The sequence below is a fragment of the Bos javanicus genome, chromosome 14 (genome assembly GCF_032452875.1).
Source record: "Bos javanicus breed banteng chromosome 14, ARS-OSU_banteng_1.0, whole genome shotgun sequence".
Taxonomy (NCBI): domain Eukaryota; kingdom Metazoa; phylum Chordata; class Mammalia; order Artiodactyla; family Bovidae; genus Bos; species Bos javanicus.
The window spans coordinates 15,767,521-15,788,103 of NC_083881.1; the positions used below are offsets into that span (position 1 = coordinate 15,767,521).

At 44.3% G+C, this 20,583-nt stretch overlaps 1 protein-coding gene across 1 annotated transcript; it reads right to left on the reverse strand.

Annotated features, from left to right (window-relative positions):
• Positions 1–1,474: 1,474 nt before the first annotated feature.
• Positions 1,475–3,406, reverse strand: TRMT12 (tRNA methyltransferase 12 homolog). The gene has a single exon (XM_061438650.1). It carries the CDS (start codon positions 3,339–3,341, stop codon positions 1,953–1,955), a length of 1,389 nt encoding a protein of 462 aa, XP_061294634.1. The 5' UTR covers positions 3,342–3,406; the 3' UTR covers positions 1,475–1,952.
• Positions 3,407–20,583: the final 17,177 nt, after the last annotated feature.

Below are 20,583 nucleotides of genomic sequence, written 5' to 3' on the forward strand. Positions count from 1 at the left end.
GCTGCCTCTCCCACACCTTACGGCAGGAAGGCAGCCTCAGCCCCTGGACATGTGGCTCCCTGAGTCGTTCCTCAGTACCCCGCCCCCCGCCACCTTCCTCCCCATATTGGCTCAAGCCCCAGCCTGCCATCTTGAGCTTGAGGAGAGAAAGCAGTAGGCACCCATGTGAGAAGAAACCCAGTGTGTGAAAGAGGAAATGATGAAGGCAAACACAGGAAGGCCACTCTGTGGATGGGAATGGAACCCAGGCTCCCTCTGCAGGATCACATGACAGTCTGCTCTGCACCAGACACTGTTCCTTTTAATCCTTACGTCAACACTCATCTTCAGCCTGCCTCTCACTGCTGCTTCTGTTCCAAACTGATCTACTGGCACCGCTTCAAACACTCTCTGAGCAAACTGGCACCTGGTAGTCTCTTCAAGCAGCACCTGCTTCCACACCAACTCCACTTAACAAAATCTCACCCAGTTTTTAAGACCCACTTCAAACACTACCTCTCTGAAGACCTCCCTGAGAGAGCTTTTCTTCCCCACTTTCACATTCCGACGACAACTATCACCCACGTGGCACTTACTGTGTCCCAACTCTCTGCATTTGTTAGGTCTGCTGCTAGCTTGGGAGACCCTCAGAGACAGCATCTAATGTCTCTTCATATTTCCTGTGGCTCATGTAGACAGCAGGCATTTAATATTTGCAGAATAACACACATAGCAGCAATCCTGTCCTTACTGCCACTGCTGCAAGAGAAGGACAGGCAACCCAGCCCGATGCCAGGTACAATCACAATCCTGAGAAAGCCACACTTGGCTTTTTTTTTTTTTTTTTTTGGCCAGGCCACACAGCTCTTGGGATCTTGGTTCCTTGACCAAGGACTGAAGCCAGGCCACAGTAGTAAAAGCCTGGAATCCTAACCACTAGGCCACCATGAATTCTCAGGCCACACTTTTCTGTATTTCTTTCATCAGGCAAACAGGCCCATATGGCTTCAGAGTGCCCCAAAACAAAGCTCTGAAAGGTGATTCTTGACTATTAGTCACCCCAAAGGTAAACTGACTCCCTATAATTAGTCATTTCAACAGTAAACCAAGGTGAGGCCTGGAAAACTCACAATTTCTGACATTCCTTAGGGCTCCTTATGTTGGCCCTCATGTTGCCAGGAAGGAAGATGGAAAGGGAATTGGGGCCTGTAAAGATCCTTGATTTTAACTCAAACTTTAAAAAATATCTAGCAATTGGCAGCTACTGCACAAGCTACAGTTGGAAATCTAGTTTTCCTATCATTTAATGTAGTCATTCTTTAACACTTTCTCTGCCACAATAAACCTAACATAAGACACACTCTCTCCACCCTGCTCCCCACACACTCATTTAGGAATGCTAAAGTAGGGAATGGAGTCAGTACACTGGAGTAAGTGTTGTCTTCATCCCTCCCTAATTTAGTCAGTCATAATAACCAAACAGCACCACTCTGTCTTGCTTTGGACACCACTGCTTAGACAGATTTTATTTCTCAAGTCCATTCTCCTCCCATTGCCACCACCATACTACAAGCCACCATCATCTCATGCCTCAATAACCACAGAAGCCCTGCTCACCCATCTCCCTGCTTCCATTCTGGCACCACTCCAGGCAAGTTTCCATATTACAGCTGCAGTGATCTTGAAAACTGCATTGTGTCTTCCACTTGACAGAACCGAGGCCAGAATTCAGACCTTGTAACTGCGCAGACAGGTCTCATTTCAATAAGCCACACTGCTTTCTCCCAGAGATGTGGCTCATTCTGTTAGCATGTTAATGGAAGACAACTGAAATTATATGTATTGACTGAGGGCCTGCTTTCAGGGTCACAAAATATTAGATTACCAGGAGACAAGAGGGGTGAGACCTGGCCTGAGCTGATGCTCTCAGGGTCACTCACAAGTAGATCCTCCCATCTCAGGATCCACCTCCTCTAGCCAACTAGATGACAGGGGCGGCATTCCAAATCCAAGACTATGTGATCCACGTGGGGAGCATAGGATTTCACTGGTTGGATGTGCAAGATTTGTGTCTTCCACCGTTTTCCATGCACCTGATGAAGAAGTGTGGCAATTCGAGTCTCTGCAGCTTTGGCCCACCTCTGCCACTCTGGCTTGGTGGCCACTGACAGCGTTTTCCTCCTAGAATCACTGGTAGCTCCATTATTCAACTGGTTGCTGATAATCTGATGAGGAGAAGGCCAATGCTCCTCCATCTCACTGCTTCCAGGAGGCTGGAGAGTCTTCCCTGGGAAAGACTCCACATTTTGGTGAATATGCAAAATGCCTCCAGCATCCTGTTTTAGCACTCTGCAGGCAACGGGCCAGCCTTCTTCAGAGCTGGGAATCAGCCCCAGATTCACCCGGTCGGCAACGTTTGATAGCTTCAGTTTTCTGTTATCCCCAAAGTGTATTTGGCATCGATCAGCTACTCCATTGAGTTCAAGGTTATTTCTCAGAGCAACTACCGCATGGGGATTCCACTCACAAGCGTGGACGAAAGCAGCCTCGGCATGAACCAGGAAAGGCAAGGTAAAATAACCAATTCCCGCATAGAGATCCACCAGCACTTCTCCGGCGCAGGGCAGCGACGCCACACGAAGCTTCTCAGTGATGTTTCCGAAGGAGAACATGCACTGGGTCACGTCAAACTTATACCGAATCCCATTATCCACATGCTCTACCCAGCCGTGGTCGCCCAGCAGCAGACTCACTGCTGGAGTCCGAGTGCTATCCGGGGACACCCGCCCTCGTTTGGCCAAACGCTGGGCGCCAAGTGCCGAGGCAACCGTCTCCCAGAGTTCTGGTTCCAGATGTCTCCATTGCTTGGCTTGGAAACAGTCCTCACTCAGCAACAAGAGATCACCGTGTCGTTGCCAAGATCGGGGCAGGTCAGCCTCCAACTCGGCCGACCACGTCACTCCGCGGCCCTCTACCCAGCGACTCACCTCAAGACACAGCCTTTGGGCAGGTGAGTAACTCTGGGCCTTCTTTGAAGGAACAGGATCCAGGAGCTGCGTCGGCACACAGGTGCTGCCTGGAGCCACACGATTCCTCAGCTCTCGCAGATGCTGCTCAAGGAGGGCCTCTCTCAGAACCGGTAGCGCCACGGTGCCATCCCGCAGCTTTTTCACACGGTGCTGTCTATCCAGGAGTTTGTGCTTCTCGAGATATTCCCTGTATCGCTGAGTAAATCGAGGCTCAGTCACAACTGCAACAACAGCCGTGGGCTTCCCGCCTGCCCCTTCCATGTTGCTGGCCCCACATTCTCTCCGACTCCTTCCACGAAACTCCCTCTGCTTTGCCTCTGCACATCCACGCATAAAACAGGAAGAAAAACGCGCACAGCGCCGGCCGGGGGCCGGAAGTGACGTCAAACAGGCAGGCCGGAACTAAATTACATTATCTCCCTTGTTGACGAACGGTGTCGGGGTCGCCGTTGGGTGTGAAGCCGTCACCGCCATCTTTGTTGAGGTCAACCATTACTTGCTCCAGCCTATACGAAAATTAGTAACAAGGAGGACTTACAAACTTAGTCGACTTGAACTGTCGATTTATAAACTTCAAATTAGTTGGTATCCTCCGGAAGCCTCAGACACGCTCTTTCATGCTGTTTACCGATCAAAAGAGAGACGTGAACCTGAAATGATGCCCTATATTTGGAGAAAGCCTTCCCTTAGTCTCGTGCTGCACCTAAATCTGGCACCTAAATCTCAGCCTGAGATGAAATTATTCTCAAGGCTAAACACACTCTAGGGACACCGGTCTCCTTTCGCTTTCTGAAACAGGCCAGACTTTTTCTTGTGCTCTTGTCTCTACACTTGTTGAAATGGCCTTCCCCAGAAGATACAATGCCAGGAGATTTGTCTGCAGGTTATCTTCTTGTGAGGCGTTCATTAAACACTCAAAAGTGTCACCCTCTCCCCTCCACATTATATCTATTTAACACGGTGATTCCTTCTTTAGCTTCTGATTTGCTATTTGTTTGCACTTAATAGCCTTTCTCCCTTAGACAGTGACACTTACAGTTGCTCAGTCACGTCCAACTCTTTGTCATCTTTTTTTAAAAAATCTGTTCCTTCTTTAGTCTCTCTCTCTTTTAAATCTATTTTAGCTGCACTGGGTCTTAGTTGTGATTCACTGGATCTTCATTGAGGCATCCAGACTCTTAGTTGCAGCATGAATGCAGGATCTAGTTCCCTGCTGCTACTGCTAAGTCACTTCAGTCGTGTCCGACTCTGTGCAACCCCATAGACGGCAGCCCACCAGGCTACCCTGTCCCTGGGATTCACCAGGCAAGAACACTGGAGTGGATTGCCATTTCTTTCTCCAATGCATGAAAGTGAAAAGTGAAAGTGAAGTCCCTCAGTCGTGTCAGACTTGTAGTGACCCCATGGACTGCAGCCCACCAGGCTCCTCCATCCGTGGGATTTTCCAGGCAAGAGTACTGGAAAGGGGTGCCATTGCCTTCTCCACTAGTTCCCTGACCAGGGATCAAACTCAGGCCCCCTGCATTGGGAGTGTGGCTTCTTACCCACTGGACCACCAAGGAAGTCCCTCTTGCCACTGATTTCTAATTTCAGTCCACTGTGGTCAGAGAAAATACTTTGGTATGATTTCTTTTAAATTTATGAGGGCTTGTTTTATGATTTAGTATATGGTTTATCCTGGAGAATGTTCCATGTGCTCTTGAGAAGAAGAATATGTATTCTGTTTGTGGTGGTGGAGCTAACAGGCCTGTGTGTTAGCTGATTCCTTTTTAAGTTCATGCTCAGATAAAGTAATTCTGTGGTCACTACAATTCACAAGATCAGATCAGATCAAATCAGATCAGTCGCTGAGTCGTGTCCGACTCCTTGCGATCCCATGAATCACAGCACGCCAGGCCTCCCTGTCCATCACCAACTCCCAGAGTTCACTCAGACTCATGTCCATCGAGTCAGTGATGCCATCCAGCCATCTCATCCTCTGTCGTCCCCTTCTCCTCCTGCCCCCAATCCCTCCCAGCATCAGAGTCTTCTCTTATAGCCATTCCCAATACCTTTTCATCTTTAAATTTGATTAATGGCCATCTTCCCCCAGATGTGTACGTTTAAAGTGGCAAGAAACCGGATTTCCTCTACTCATTATCATATTCCTTACTGTATTTAAGAAGTCTCACCACACATAGTACTTCCTCATAAAATATTTGTAGACTGAACATGAGTAACTGAATGAGGAAAGAAGAAAAATCTGCAGGTGAAAATAGTTCATGGCCAGAAAGAATTTTAGTTCCTAAATATTGCCACTAGATGGCAGCAATAACCAGTACCAGAGTAGTTGAAGTGTCTGAATTCCTGGGTTTCAAACGGTTTGGATTTAACCCACTTCTCAAGGAGCCTATCCTTTCCAATAGGCCTTTATTCATTAATGTCTATTAGACATCCCTTATTGACATGGTAAATCCAGACGTGTGAGTGTATTTGGCGGCAAGTAATACAAACCCCCAAAACAGCAGCTCTTCAGCAGCTGGGGAAGTGTATAAATTTTAAATATAAAAGTCCAGGGCTGGTGTAGCTGCTCAGGGAAGTCCTCAGTTAACCAGGCTCCCTCTCAGCCTCAGTGAGATCCTTTTATCCTTGTGGTTTTGAGACGGGCATTACCTTAACTGGCTCTGTGAGCTCACTGGGGCAGAAAGAGTAGGGCAGAGCTAGAGGAAACAAGAAGTGCCTGCGCATGGACTTCTGCCTACCCCTCTGGGACAGAAAGGGGTCTTACTGCCATCCTCTGACAGCTATGGAGGCTGGAAATGGGGTTGGTTTTACTGTTTGATTGTGGAATTAATCAAGAATGCATAAGGGAGAGTGAGCAAAAGCCAGGCACTAAGTTGACATTCCTCTAAGGCACTAGGTGAAAAAGCCCCTGGAAACAACCGAGAGTTCTGAAGAGGAGTTTCGAAGAACGACAGGAAGGAGACCTAAGAGACAAGAATAGCATCCATGGAAAAAGTGTTCATAAAATGTACAGTTTACCTAAGAAAAGGCTGAGCAGACTCCTGTTTACCTTCACCCAGCAAGCTAGTGTGCTTCTGAAAGTTCCAACTCAGATTGGAGATCACCTTTTTCAGGAAGTCTTTCCAGGCTTCTCTCTCCTTCTCCTCCCATCTGGATTTTTTTGTTTTGTTTTGTTTTAAGGACAATGTAAAGCAAAATATTTTAAATTGTTTTCAATAGGGGAATTGAGAAAAATAATAATTAACATTTAACAAGTGCTTACCATGTGCCAAGCACTGATGTCAATGTTTTAATTAACCTTCCCAAGAACTTAGTGAGGTGTGTACTCTTATTATTTGTGTTTTAAAGAAAAGGATATTGAAATTATCACACAGGGAGGAAGTGGTGGAGCCAGGGTTTGCATGAAGATCAGCTGGCCCCTGAGTCTACATTTTCACTTGTGCCTGGTCTTAGTTGTGGCACATGGGTTCCTTTCAGATCAGATCAGATCAGTCGCTCAGTCATGTCCGACTCTTTGCGACCCCATGAATCACAGCACGCCAGGCCTCCCTGTCCATCACCAACTCCCGGAGTTCACTCAGACTCACGTCCATCGAGTCAGTGATGCCATCCAGCCATCTCATCCTCTGTCGTCCCCTTCTCCTCCTGCTCCCAATCCCTCCCAGCATCAGAGTCCTTTCCAATGAGTCAACTCTTCGCATGAGGTGGCCAAAAAAGTACTGGAGTTTCAGCTTTAGCATCATTCCTTCCAAAGAAATCCCAGGGCTGATCTCCCTCAGAATGGACTGGTTGGATCTCCTTGCAGTCCAAGGGACTCTCAAGAGTCTTCTCCAACACCACAGTTCAAAAGCATCAATTCTTCGGCGCTCAGCCTTCTTTACAGTCCAACTCTCACATCCATACGTGACCACAGGAAAAACCATAGCCTTGACTAGATGGACCTTTGTTGGCAAAGTAATGTCTCTGCTTTTGAATATACTATCTATCCGTAGGATCTAGTTCCCTGACCAGGGATCAAGCCTGAGCCCCCCTGCATTGGGAGTGCAGAGTCTTAGCCACTGGACCACCAGGGAAGTCCCTGCATCTACATTTTTAACCACTCTCCGGATACTGCTTCTAAGAACAATTTGACCACACTGCTTTTCAGAAGGCTCCAAAATGATGAGTACACCCCATGAGTATGCAAGATGGTCCCAGTGGGTGAGAAGGGGAAATACTAAACTTTTCAAATTTCACATTTTTTTTATATGTCATTGTTGAGGTCCTTTAATGGACCAGAACCTGGTGGTCCGGAATCGACTGATAAGAAAGTAAAGGAGAGAGAAAGAGGCTGATATTCCTTGGTTTACGCAGAAAGCCAATAAAGCCCCTTCACCGGGCTTGCTCTGTTCACGAAGTGCCCTCTCGATGGGGTGAAGGTGCAGAGCACCTTCTCGAGAAGGTCTTAGAAGCCCGGGCAGGAATATGAACACAGAGGACCTCTGCCCTCCAAAGAAAATATCCAGGGAGAGAGAGAGAAAGAAAGAAAGAAAGACACGGGAACCAGTGCTCTGATGGAGCTGCTGCTGCTGCTGCTAAGTCGCTTCAGTCATGTCCGACTCTGTGGAACCCCATAGATGGCAGCCCACCAGGCTCCCCCATCCCTGGGATTCTCCAGGCAAGAACACTGGAGTGGGTTGCCATTTCCTCCTCCAATGCATGAAAGTGAAAAGTGAAAGTGAAGTTGCTCAGTCGTGTCCGACTCGCAGCAACCCCATGGACTGCATCCCAACAGGCTTCTCCATCCATGGGATTTTCCAGGCAAGAGTACTGGAGTGGGGTGCCATTGCCTTCTCCTTCTGATGGAGCAAAGGTGTTTTAATCAACATGGTGTGGGCATATATACTGTAGGTATTTTCAGCAAAGATAAAGATTAAAATTCCAGACTTACAAAACATAGGCGATCCATATTAAAGAGAGAGAGAGTTGTAAATAATCACTTTTACCATATGGTTCAGAAAAAGGAAGAGGGTACTTATCACCATATAGAAAAACTAACGAAGGAAATGCCTGGATTTCTCAGTCCCCAGGAAAGGCTTGCCTCTCCTCTTAATTCCTGAATATTCAAGAATTAATAAGGAACAGAGAATTCCTGACAGATCCAAAACAGCACACAGGAAGCCTCCTGTTAAATGCTTCCTGACATCTCATATCTTTAACTTCCATATCTGCATATATTTAATAAAGTACATAATACATCAATACTATAACTCTTTTCCAAAATTTATAAATAAAATATGCAGATAAAAAGTTTAGAGCTCGTGAGATTAGAGTTGCTGGCTTAAAAGCCTGGGGCCAGTGAACACTTAGTCTGAATGCACATGTGTTACCAGGTCTCTGCAGGGGTGTGTTCATGGGAAAATGGACTGGAGGGATTGCTTCAGTTCCTTTGTGTGGCCGTAGTGAGGGCTCTGTGAACATACTCCTCCCTTTCCTTCTGCACAATGGATGCTTCTTACCCACCTGGCCAGTCCATCCACCTGCAGGCTTTAGGATGACCTATCACAGCCTAGGGAGAAGGCTGAAGGGCGTTGCTATCCTGCATCTCCACCTGCACCCTCCTCACCTTGAAACTCAACTCAGGCATCATCTCCCCTACCTTCCCCAACACCATCCCTCCCTCCCTGCCTCGGCCACACCCTCACGTCTGGAGGGGCTCATGCTTCTTCTAGGGGGCCGTTAAAGTTGCTGTTCATTTTTCACATGTGGCACATGCCACTGAGTACAGAAATCCACCTGGCTGGACAGTGACCCCTTCAAGAGCAGGGGTCCACGTTTTCTTTCTGTCCTGACCCTCAGCACAGTGCCTGGGCGAGAAGGTGCACAGCAAATAACTGTTCAGGGAGAAATGACTTTTCAGCAACTTCTCTGGCAACTCAGTGGGTAGTACTCTGAACTTCCACTGCAATGGGTACAAGTTTGATCCCCGGTCAGGGAACTAAAGTCCTGCATGCTGTGCAGTGTGGCCAAAATAATAAGAGAGAAATGACTATTTCAGAGTCAGGCTCTTCTGCTTTAGATGAGCAGACGTGTAGCCACCTCACCAGCTGAGTTAAGGTGGGTACACAAGACTCAGTCTCAGCAGAGCAGCAGCTAGTGAGCTCCCTGTTCTCAGAAGATTTACTGTGACATTAATGAAGCTAAAAGCTCGGGTTCCTTCACTTGCACAGGCCCCTTCCACAGGCCCTGCACGGGACCCTTCACCACTGTTTCACAAGGTCATGTGTTTGGGTAAAATTTGCACAAGTAAAGATGTCTTCACCACAAATGGTTAAGATCACCATGTTACCCCATGCCGCTTTCCGCCTGGGCCACTTCCCTTCTTGAAGAGTGACATTCAAGTGGCTGCAGACAGTCTGGGGACCGAGCAGGTTGAGAAGAGAATACATTTAATTGGGGGTTAGTGGGATGCGCTTGTGTGCTGCAATCCACTTCCATGTGTGGTTAAGTTCTAGCTAGCTGTTCAGGTTTGAGAAGTATACTCCTATGGCTGACTGCTGACTCACGGGCATCTTGACACAAAAATGCAGGCCAGCTGTCACACGATGACATGAATGTGTTCTCTGGTGCTAAGCTCTGGAAGGACACTATTTGTGGAGGAGAAACCAGGTTTCAAAAGTAAGACATCAGTAACTAGAGTACAGAAAGTTCCTTTAATCTTCAGATAGGTATAATTTTATTTTTTTTATTAAAAAATATTTATTTATTTGACTGTGCCAGGTCTTTGGGGCACACAGGATCTTCAGCTGGGCATGTGGGACCTAGTTCCCTGACCAGGGATAGAACCCAGGCCCCCTACATTGGGAGCGCAGAGTCTTAGCCACTGGACCACCAGGGAAGTCCCCAGACAGGTACAATTTTAAACAGAAGATTCAGTTCTTGATAATGTCTGGTTAAAATGGAAGTTGTCTCCTGCTAGGAATATGTTCAATAATGTAGCACATATAATCATAAATACACTAGACATACAAAATTTTTTAAAGTAGAGTATCTAATGAAAAATCACATTCAACACAAGTTTTACTCACGAAGACACACTCTTCTAACTCACTAAAAGCACACAGTGCTCAGTAAACTGCTAGAATGGGAGAATAAAGCACAAAAGCCCAGAGCTGCTGGTTCTATGTTCCAGCCTTCCCATCTTAATCATGCCAAATTCACTCTCCAATCTCAGGAGTCTTCAAGTTTTCAGGTTTAGCTCTCATTTTGGCAGAACAGCATAAAGAAATATCCCACAAGAAGAAACTTGCTCTAGGACAGGAACATCGATCGCTCTAAGTCATGAGAAGGGAAGGAATAAAAGGGCAACCTGGTTATCAGACGTCAGCAGCGCAGTCAGTGCAGGAGGCAGGCAAAGACACACATCTGATGGTTGGGGCTCACCTTAGCCTTCCTCTGAAGAATCTCCTGTCATTCACCCCATTTGTCTTAAGAAGTCTAATAGGGGGGAAAAAAGAGTCTAATAGGTAATCTCTCTGACAATGTGATTGGATCCTTTATTAAGAAATTTTTAGGACTTCCCTGGTGGCCCAGTGGTTGAGAGTCTGCTTTGTAATTCAGGGGACTCAGGCTCAATCCCTGGTCAGGGAACTAGGATCCCACATACCACAGGGCAGCTAAGCCCTTGGGCCGCAGCTACTGAAGCCCACGTGCGGAAGCTAGAGAGTCTATTTGGGAAAGATCCCAGTGACACAACAAAGATCTATGTGACCCAGTGCAGCCAAATTAATTTTGTTTTTTTTAATTTTTAAACCAAGTGGGTGCTGGCTGAGGATTTTCCAAAAGTTTACATTTCTTGTGTAAGCCAAAATAAGAAAAGAAAAATCCAGCATTACCCTTCCCTATGCCAACTACATCAGTGCAGCTCAGGAGAGAAAATTAAATAGGAGAGCCTCCTTGTCTTGGCCGTGAATTGCCCCTGATACTTATCCACTACGTTTAGAACAAGCAAGGGCTGCTTTATTTTCTGTAACTCAATTTAATTTCTATCCTCAAGGTTCCCTTCCTCCCAACTGATAGAATCTTACCATTGAGGACCGGGCTATAGTTTTGCACCTGGAATTTTGACATAATTTCAAAATTATGATGATGCTGAAGTATGGGGTTAAGAGGGTTCTGGTCAGCTGCGACTCCAGTTGTATGCATCTGTGTGGCCTTTTGGGTCTCCCCACATTGGTGGGTCAGGGCTCTGGGGAGCCTCCCTGTCTTTTTGTTTGCCCAGGCAAACCCACTCTGGGATGTGGCGGCCGTTCCTCTCTTTAGCTTGGCCCCTTAACACCTTTCTCCTCTCTCACTTCCCCCATCCTAAATATTTTCAGATTTCCCCTTTTAAAATTTTGCCCCCAGGCTTCTTGCTAATGGAAGAAAATTTCACATACTGAGGCATGAGGAATTTTACAAGGAATGCATTGATCAAACCTTACATCCACGCATATATGGTCAACTAATTTTCAACAAAGATGCCAAGGAGACACAATGGGAAAAAGGCACTCTCTTCAATAAATGATTTTGGGAAAGCTGTGTATCCGTGTGCAAAAGAATAAATTTGGATCCTTATCTTACACATATACAAACATCACCTCAAAATTATTAAAGGCTTAAATGTAAGACCTAAAGCCATAAAATTCCTTTTATGGAATTTTATTCTAGGGCTTCCCTGGTGGCTCAGTTAGTAAAGAATCTGCCTGCAATGAGGGAGGCCTGGGTTCGATCCCTGGGTTGGGAAGATCCTCTAGAGAAAGGAATGGCTACCCACTCCAGTATTCTGGCCTGAACAATTCCATGGACTGTATAGTCCATGGGGTTACAAAAAGTCAGACATGACTGAGCAACTTTCACTTCACTTAAATGTAAGACCTGAAACCATAAAATTCCCAGGAGAAAGCTCCTTGACATCGGTTCTTCATAATGATTTCTTTGGGCATGACAGTAAAGTCTCAGGCATGGGAATTCCCTGGTGGTCCAGTGGTTAGGACTCTGCACTTCAACTGCAGGGGACCTGGGTGTGATCCCTGGTCCAGGAACTAAGATCCCTCAAGCCTAAAGGCATGGTCAAAAATAAAAATAAAATAAATAAAAGCAAACACAACAAAAGCAAGATTAAACCAGTGAGACTACATAAAGCTGTAACTGAGCAGGACCCTATGGGGCCTTCCCAGGACAGACTGCCCCCTCCACCCCCACCCTATGTCCTCTGCCTGCCTCTTGTCTGTACAAAAAACTTTAGGCAAAGTATAAATTTAATCAGAAAAATAAAATGCAGAAACAAATGAAAATAGTCTAACAAGTCAGAAATAATAATAGTTTAGCTATTAAACAAAGTCAAGGACCTTTAGTTTCTCCTTATACATGGATTCTATTCTGATCCATACCCTCTGAGCTGCTTTGCAGATACTGAAACCCCCAGATCAAGAAGTTAATTGTATGCTGACCACTAGCATGTAGACCCCAAACTGGTTAACACCAGGACCAGCTAACCAGAGAACTGTGGCTCAGGTAATGTTCCAACCACAAGTGAGACAGGACGGCTACTTAGAACTACGTGATGGAAATAATCATCTATGAAAACAGAATATTAACCCCTCCACAGCATGTAGCCCTTTCCTCTTTTTCCTATCTAATCTTCAAAAAATCCCTGGGGATTTGAGAGAATTGAGAGATCACAACAAGGGGCCACAAGTCCACTTTCACCCAGGACTGCCAGCTTCCTCAATAAAGCTATCTTTCTTTTTACCCAACACTTGTCTCTCATTATTAGGCTCTTGAGCAATGCACCCCTGAACCTGAGTTCAGTAACAAATCTAAAAATCTTCCGCATCCAAAAGGAAACCATCAACAAAACGAAAAGGCAGTCTATGGAATGAGAGAAGGTATTTGCAAACCATGTACATAATATATAACCCTTATATATTGGGTTAATATCCAAAATATATAAGGAACTCTTATAACTCAATAGCAAAACAAAACACCAAATATCCAAATTAAAGAATGGACAAAGGCAATGAAGAGACATTTTACCATAGAAGACATCCAAATGGTCAATAGGAGCAAGAAAAGGTGCTCAGCATCACGAATCATCAGAGAAATGCAAATCAAAACCACAATGAGATGCCACCTCACACCTGTTAGGATGTCTATTATGAAAAAGACAAGAGATAACAAATGCTGACAAAGGTGTGGTGAAAAGGAAAACCTCATACACGTTTAGAGGGAATGTAAACTGGTACATGTAAAGCAGGCCTTAGGAAGCATCACTACGAACAAAGCTAGTGGAGGTGATGGAATTCCAGTTGAGCTATTTCAAATCCTGAAAGATGATAATGTGAAAGTGCTCCACTCAATATGCCAGGAAATTTGGAAAACTCCGCAGTGGCCACAGGACTGGAAAAGGTCAGTTTTCATTCCAATCCCAAAGAAAGGCAATGACAAATAGCGTTCAAACTACTGCACAATTGCACTCATCTCACACGCTAGTAAAGTAATGCTCAAAATTCTCCAAGCCAGCCCTTAACAGTATGTGAATCATGAACTTCCAGATGTTCAAGCTGGATTTAGAAAAGGCAGAGGTACCAGAGATCAAATTGCCAACATCTGTTGGATCATCGAAAAAGCAAGAGAATTCCAGAAAAACATCTGCTTCTGCTTTATTGACTCCACAAAAGGCTCTTACTGTGTGGATCACAACAAACTGTGGAAAATTCTTAAAGAGATGGGAGTCTCTTTAAGAGACCAAACCACCTGACCTGCCTCATGAGAAATCTGTATGCAGGTCAAGAAGCAACAGTTAGAAATGGACATGGAACAACAGACTGGTTCCAAATTGGGAAAAGAGTATGTCAAGGCTGTATATTGTCACCCTGCTTATTTAACTTATGTGCAGAGTACATCATGCAAAATGCTAGGCTGGATGAAGCACAAGCTGGAATCAAGACTGCCGGGAGAAACATCAATAACCTCAGATATGCAGATAACACCACCCTTATGGCAGAAAGCAAAGAAGAACTAAAGAGCCTTTTGATGAAAGTGAAAGAAGAGAGTGAAAAAGTTGGCTTAAAGCTCAATATTCAGAAAACTAAGATTATGGTGCCTGGTCCCATCACTTCATGGCAAATAGATGGGGAAACAATGGAAACAGTGACAGAATTTATTTTCTGGGGCTCCAAAATCACTGCAGATGATGATTGCAGCCATGAAATTAAAAGACGCTTGCTCCTTGGAAAATAAGCTATGACAAACCTAGACAGCATACTATAAAGCAGAGACATTACTTTGACAACAAAGGTCTGTCTAGTCAAAGCTATGGTTTTTCCAGTGGTCATGTATGGATGTGAGAGTTGGACTATAAAGAAAGCTGAGTGCTGAAGAATTGACCTTTTTGAACTGTGGTGTTGGAGAAGACTCTTGAGAATCCCTTGGACTACAAGAAGATCCAACCAGTCCATCCTAAAGGAAATCAGTCCTGAATATTTATTGGAAGGACTGATGCTGAAGCTGAAACTCCAGTACGTTGGCCACCTGATGCAAAGAACTGACTCATTGGAAAAGACCCTGATGCTGGGAAAGATTGAAGGCAGGAGGAGAAGGGGATGACAGTGGACGAGATGGTTGGATGGCATCACCAATACGATGGACATGAGTTTGAGCAGGCTCCAGGAATTGGTGATGGACAGGGAAGCCTAGCGTGCTGCGGTCCATGAGGTCGCAAAGAGTCGGACACAACTGAGCGACTGAACTGAACTGAAACTGGTACAACCACTATACAGTATTACATTTCCTCAAGAAATTAAAAATAAAATTACCATATAATCCAGCAATCCCACTTCTGGGTATATATTCAAAGGAAATGAAATTACTATGTGAAAGAGATATCTGCACCCCCATGTTCACTGCAGCTTTATTCACAATAGCCAAGATATGGAGACAATCTAACTGCCTGTTGATGGATGAATGGATAAAGAAAATGTGATGCGCGCACACACACACACACACACACACACTGGAATATTATTCAGCCATAGAAAAGAAAGAGATCTTGCTGTTTTTTCAATAAAATGAAGTTGGAGGCCATTATGCTAAGGGAACTAAGGCAGACAGGGAAAGGCAAATACTATATGATCTTACTTATATGTGGAACCTAAACAAAGACTGAAGGTGAATTCACAGAAACAGAACAGAATGGTGGTTCTGAGGGGGTGGGAGGTGGGGGAAATGGGGCGATGATAAAGATCAAGGTGTATAAAGTTTCAATTATAAGATGATTAAGTTCTGAGGGCCTAATGTCAGCTAACAGAGTAGATCTTATGTGTTCTCATCAAAGGGGAAAAAAAAAGATGTATGGGGTGATGGATATTTTAATTAATTTGATTGTGGGAATCCTTTTTCAATGTAGACATATATCACATCATTATTTTGTACAACTTTAAATATATTACAATTGTGTGTGTGTATGTGTGTGCTCAGTCGTGTCCAATTCTTTCTGACCCCATGGACTGTAGCCTACCAGGCTTCTCTCTGTCCATGGGATTTTCCAGGCAAGAATATTGGAGTTGGTTGCCATTTCCTACTCCGGGGGATCTTTCTCATCCAGGGATTGAACCTGTGTCTCTTGAGTCTCCTGCATTTGCAGACGGATTCTTTATCATGGAGCCATCTGGGAAGCTCATTACAATTTTACTTATTGTTATTTTATACCTCAATGAAACTAAAAAAAATTCCTTAAATCCTCCATACTTCCGTAATAGTTTAAACAGTTAATGAAGTAATGGTTCAGCAAAGAACTGCAAAATCTCAACACTTTAATGAAACTCTCAAGAGGCCTCTCTCAGATCCCCATCTACTTAACATGCGCAAAGTGATATATTGTTCCTAACCCTTATAGGAACACTTATGTCAACTGCTGAGTCCCAAAGAGATTCTAAACTCTTAGATTTTCCCCTAGTCTCTCCAGCGAGGAGGGGAACTACCTAGGAAACTCTAGCCAGTTAGGTCCCAGTCATTTACAAACAGACTTGGAAGAAAACAGAGTAGTTCTGAATTTCACCTTACTTTTCTTATGAAAAAAATATGTTATCCTATTCCTCCCCGCCTTCTTTGTTACTTTTCATATTTCCAAGATGCTCGATCATAAATGTTATTAGTTACATGATCACATCCAATTTTTTTAGTTCTCCAGGTTATAATTAAGGTCTATTTGTTATGCATGCCTCTTTACAGCTTGTGTGGCATTATGACTCCTTTAAGTTTCTGTAGCAAATACAAATTAAGTTATAAGTCATATGAACTGTTAAATACCTATCCGTAAACAATATTCTTGCCACATTCTGAAGAAGGTTTTCTAGCAAATTAAGTGGGTGGAATAGTGAGCCCCCTCCTCCTCACTTATCTCCACTTGGAATCTCAGGATGTAACCTTATTTGGAAATAGGGACTTAGCAGAAGTGATGAGTTAAGAAGAGGTCATACTGGATTAAGGTGGGTGCTAAATCCAATGACTGCTGTCCTTATAAGAACAAAAGAGGGGAATTCTCTGGTGGTCCAGTGGTTAAGATTCCACGCTTCCACTGCAGGGGGCATGGGTTTGATCCCTGTTTGGAGAATTAACCTGATAACCTGGGGCTTCCCTGATAGCTCAGTTGGTAAAGACTCTGCCTGCAATGCAGGAGACCCGGGTTGGATTCCTGGGTTGGGAAGATACGCTGGAGAAGGGATAGGCTACCCAATCCAGTATTCTTGGGCTTCCGCCTGCAATGTGGGAGACCTGGGTTTGATCCCTGGGTTGGAAAGATCCTCTGGAGAAGGGAAAAGCTACCCACTCCAGTCTTGCCTGGAAAATTCCATGGACCATACAGACCATGGGGTCGCAAAGAGTCCAACACATGTGAGCAACTTTTCCTTTCACTGGGGAACTAAGATTCCACATGCCGTGTGGCACAGTCAAGAGAAGAAGACAAGATGATGCACAAAGACACACACAGAGGAAAGAAGGCCATGTGCTGATGGAGTCGGACCGGAATGAAGCAGCTACACCTCATCCGTTTGTGGGTGGGTGTACTCTACTGCCATATTTCTGTGCCAGCATGCAGGGGGCCCTGACCTAGGCCTGGGGACCCACGCTGGGTCAAGGGCGAGCTTCACGAGTATGCAGCCTGTGCAACAGTGCATGGCCAGGGGCTTAAAAGGGCCTTGTCCTTGGTTTAACACTCTGCTGTTGCTGTCTTAAAATTCTTGCTGCTGCTGCTGCTGCTAAGTCACTTCAGTCGTGTCCGACTCTATGCGACACCATAGACAGCAGCCCACCAGGCTCCTCTGTCTCTGGGATTCTCCAGGCAGAATACTGGAGTGGGTTGCCATTTCCTTCTCCGTTAAAATTCTTAATAATATTTTAACAAGGGGACCCCTCATTTTTCACTTTGCACAGAGCTCCACAAATTATGTAGCTCCATCGTCACTAGAATAGGTACAGAATTACTAACGTTACAAAGAGGGTAGAGAAGAGAACCCATAGTCTGAGGGGATGTTTCACTGAGGCAGCGAGGGAGGAGGAATTCCTTAGAGGAGGACTTTTGCTCACAGAGCTCCTGTGCCGGGCAGGTCTTTGGGGCAAAGGAATCCATGTGACGGACAGGACAACTGAAGGGGCCTTGGTTGTGCTGGCACCTAACGTACCACTAGGGGGCGCTCAGGGAGAGGATGACAGAGAGGCAAGGGTCTGATCCTGAATGGGCTGTGAGCAGTTGGTGGAACTTCTTGGCTTTCATTCAGAAGGGGATGGGAACCATGGAAGATGCTGATCCCCATCTAGGACACACCCCTCAAATTTGTTCCTCCAGGATTTCAGCTGATTCATTCCGTGCTCAAAGATCCAGTCCCCACAGACTTGTACATCTTTTCTCACATGGTCACGCCGGGGAAGGGTTTAGAGAGACTCAATCCTCCTTTCGTGTGATTACTGCTCCCCCCCCACCCCCCCACCCCCCGCCCCGGGTATAACAAATTACATGAATAACAAATATGTGTTCAGAGCCTGCCAGGATTTACTAGCCTGAAACAGGATGGTCCAGGAGGACTTTCTGGTGAAGCTCCCTGGGCTTAGCCACCCAGCGGGTATCCAGACTGGTCATCTCTACAGCAAGGTTCATGCAACCCAGAAGATTTTAGGAACACCAGACTTTGTGGTGTGCTGAATGGGTCCCCAAAGAGGCACAAGTCCTAATTCCCGGAGCTTGTGAATATGTTACCTTACACAGTAAAAGGAATTTTGTGGCTGTAATTAAAGACTTTGAGATGGGGCAATTTTCCTGGGTTACCTGGGTGGGCCAAAGTAATAACAAAAGTCCTTAGAAGAGGGAGATGGGGGGGATCAAAGTGCATTGCAGGAGATGGGAAAACAGAAACAACAGGCTGGAATGATGTGGAGAAAGGGTTGGAATGTAGGTGGCTTCTAGAAGCTGGAAAAAGCAAGGAAATGAATTCTTAGAAGCCTACAGCCCCATCACCTCAATCTTAGATTCTGACCTTCAGAACCATAAGAGTTTCAATTTGTGTTGCTGTAAGCAACTAAGTTTGTGTTACAGCAGCAACAGGGAGCTAATGCAGATCTTTAACAAATATTTTAACTCATTCTTTGTAAAGTTCTATCTTAGTGTATGTTTATAATATATATAATATAGTTGTATGATACCAAGCACATATATAGTTTAAAAAGAAGTGAAAAGACTTATATTGGGACCTTCAATCCAAATGACAGATGTGTGCATATTTAAAATTTTTTAGGCCTCTAGGATACAGTAAGGGTAACAGAAGTCTATAGTATAAATTAATATAATTATGTAAATTAATTATAATTAGTATAAATTTTCAATGTGACTATACACGTACTCAATAATCACAAAAGAAAGAGAATACTACTGTTAAGCAACTGGTAATATTTTCCATCCATTTGGTGGTTGCCTTAAGGCAATGGCACCCCACTCCAGTACTCTTGCCTGGAAAATCCCATGGATGGAGGAGCCTGGAGGGCTGCAGTCCATGGGGTCGCTGAGGGTCGGACATGAGTGAGCAACTTGACTTTCACTTTTCACTTTCATGCATTGGAGAAGGAAATGGCAACCCACTCCAGTGTTCTTGCCTGGAGAATCCCAGAGATGGGGGAGCCTGTTGGGCTGCCGTCTATGGGGTCTCACAGAGTCGGACACGACTGAAGTGACTTAGCATAGCATAGCATTAACATAGATTAGAAAAGTCAAAGTTTAAAAGCAGGAAATTCTCTGTTCTAGTCTGTTCTCTTGGCTAACAGGCTGGAGAGCATGTGTCTGGACCTGTCACGCAATGATGCTGTTATTGCTCACCAGTACTGTTCTCAGAGAGTGATTTCCATTACAAATCAGTTTTACTACAATGAGGTATCACCTCACACCAGTCAGAATAGCCATCATCAGAAAGCCTACAAATAATGAATGCTAGAGAGAGTGTAGAGAAAAGGGAACCCTCCTACACTGTTTGTGGGAATGTACATTGGTGCAACTACCATGCAGAACTCTATGGAGGTTCCATTAAAAACCATATGATCCAGCAATCCCACTTCTGGGCAAATATCCAGAAAAGACAAAAACTCAAACTTGAAAAGATACATGCACCCCAATGTTCATAGCAGCACTACTTATAATAGCTAAGAGATGGAAGCAACTAAAGTGTCCATCAACAGATGAGTGGATAAAGAAGATGTACTGTATATATAATAGGACAGAGAAAGACAAATATCATATGACATAGCTTTATATGTGCAATCTAAAAACTGATACATATGAACTTATTCACAAAACAGAAACAGACTCACAGACATAGAAAACAACCTAGGTTACCAGAGGGGAAGTGAGGATGAATTAGGAGTCTGGGATTAACAGGTATACAATACAATATATAAAATAGATAAACAGCGATGTACTGTATGGCACAGGGAGCTCTATTCAATATCTTGTAATAACCTATAATGGAAAATAATCTGAAAAAATATAAAATAAAATATGTTATATGTCTTTTTCAGATATACACACATATATATATCTGAATCATTCTACTGTACACTGGAAACTAAATAACATTGTAAATCAGCTCTACTTCAGTGAAGTTTTTTATTCAGTTTTCATTCACCCAAGGATGTTAAGATTGTTTTGAAATATTGTTTATACAAACTCATTTTATCAGAGATCATTAAATAGGGTCAAGCATTAGTATTTGGGGGATATATCCCAAATCTATTATATTTTTACCTGCACAGTGCCTATTTTGATTTTAAGGAAAATAAACATGCAAATAGTCATATGTTTAGAATTTTTTCTGTGCCACTAAAAATAGTTTTCAGGCTTTTAAAAAAGTAAAGTAGATAGTTGTCCAGATCAGAAGTGAAAGATAACCCTTTCTAGTAGGAATAAATAAAATGTTCTGAAAGACACTGTTCTAATTACTCTGCATCTCTTGACTAATTTATTCCTTAGAGCAACCCTGTACCACTTTTTAAAACATTAATTTATTCACTT

Coding starts and splice junctions, on each gene's coding strand:
- TRMT12 (XM_061438650.1), bottom strand. CDS start 3,341: ATGCGTGGATGTGCAGAGGCAAAGCAGAGGGAGTTTCGTGGAAGGAGT.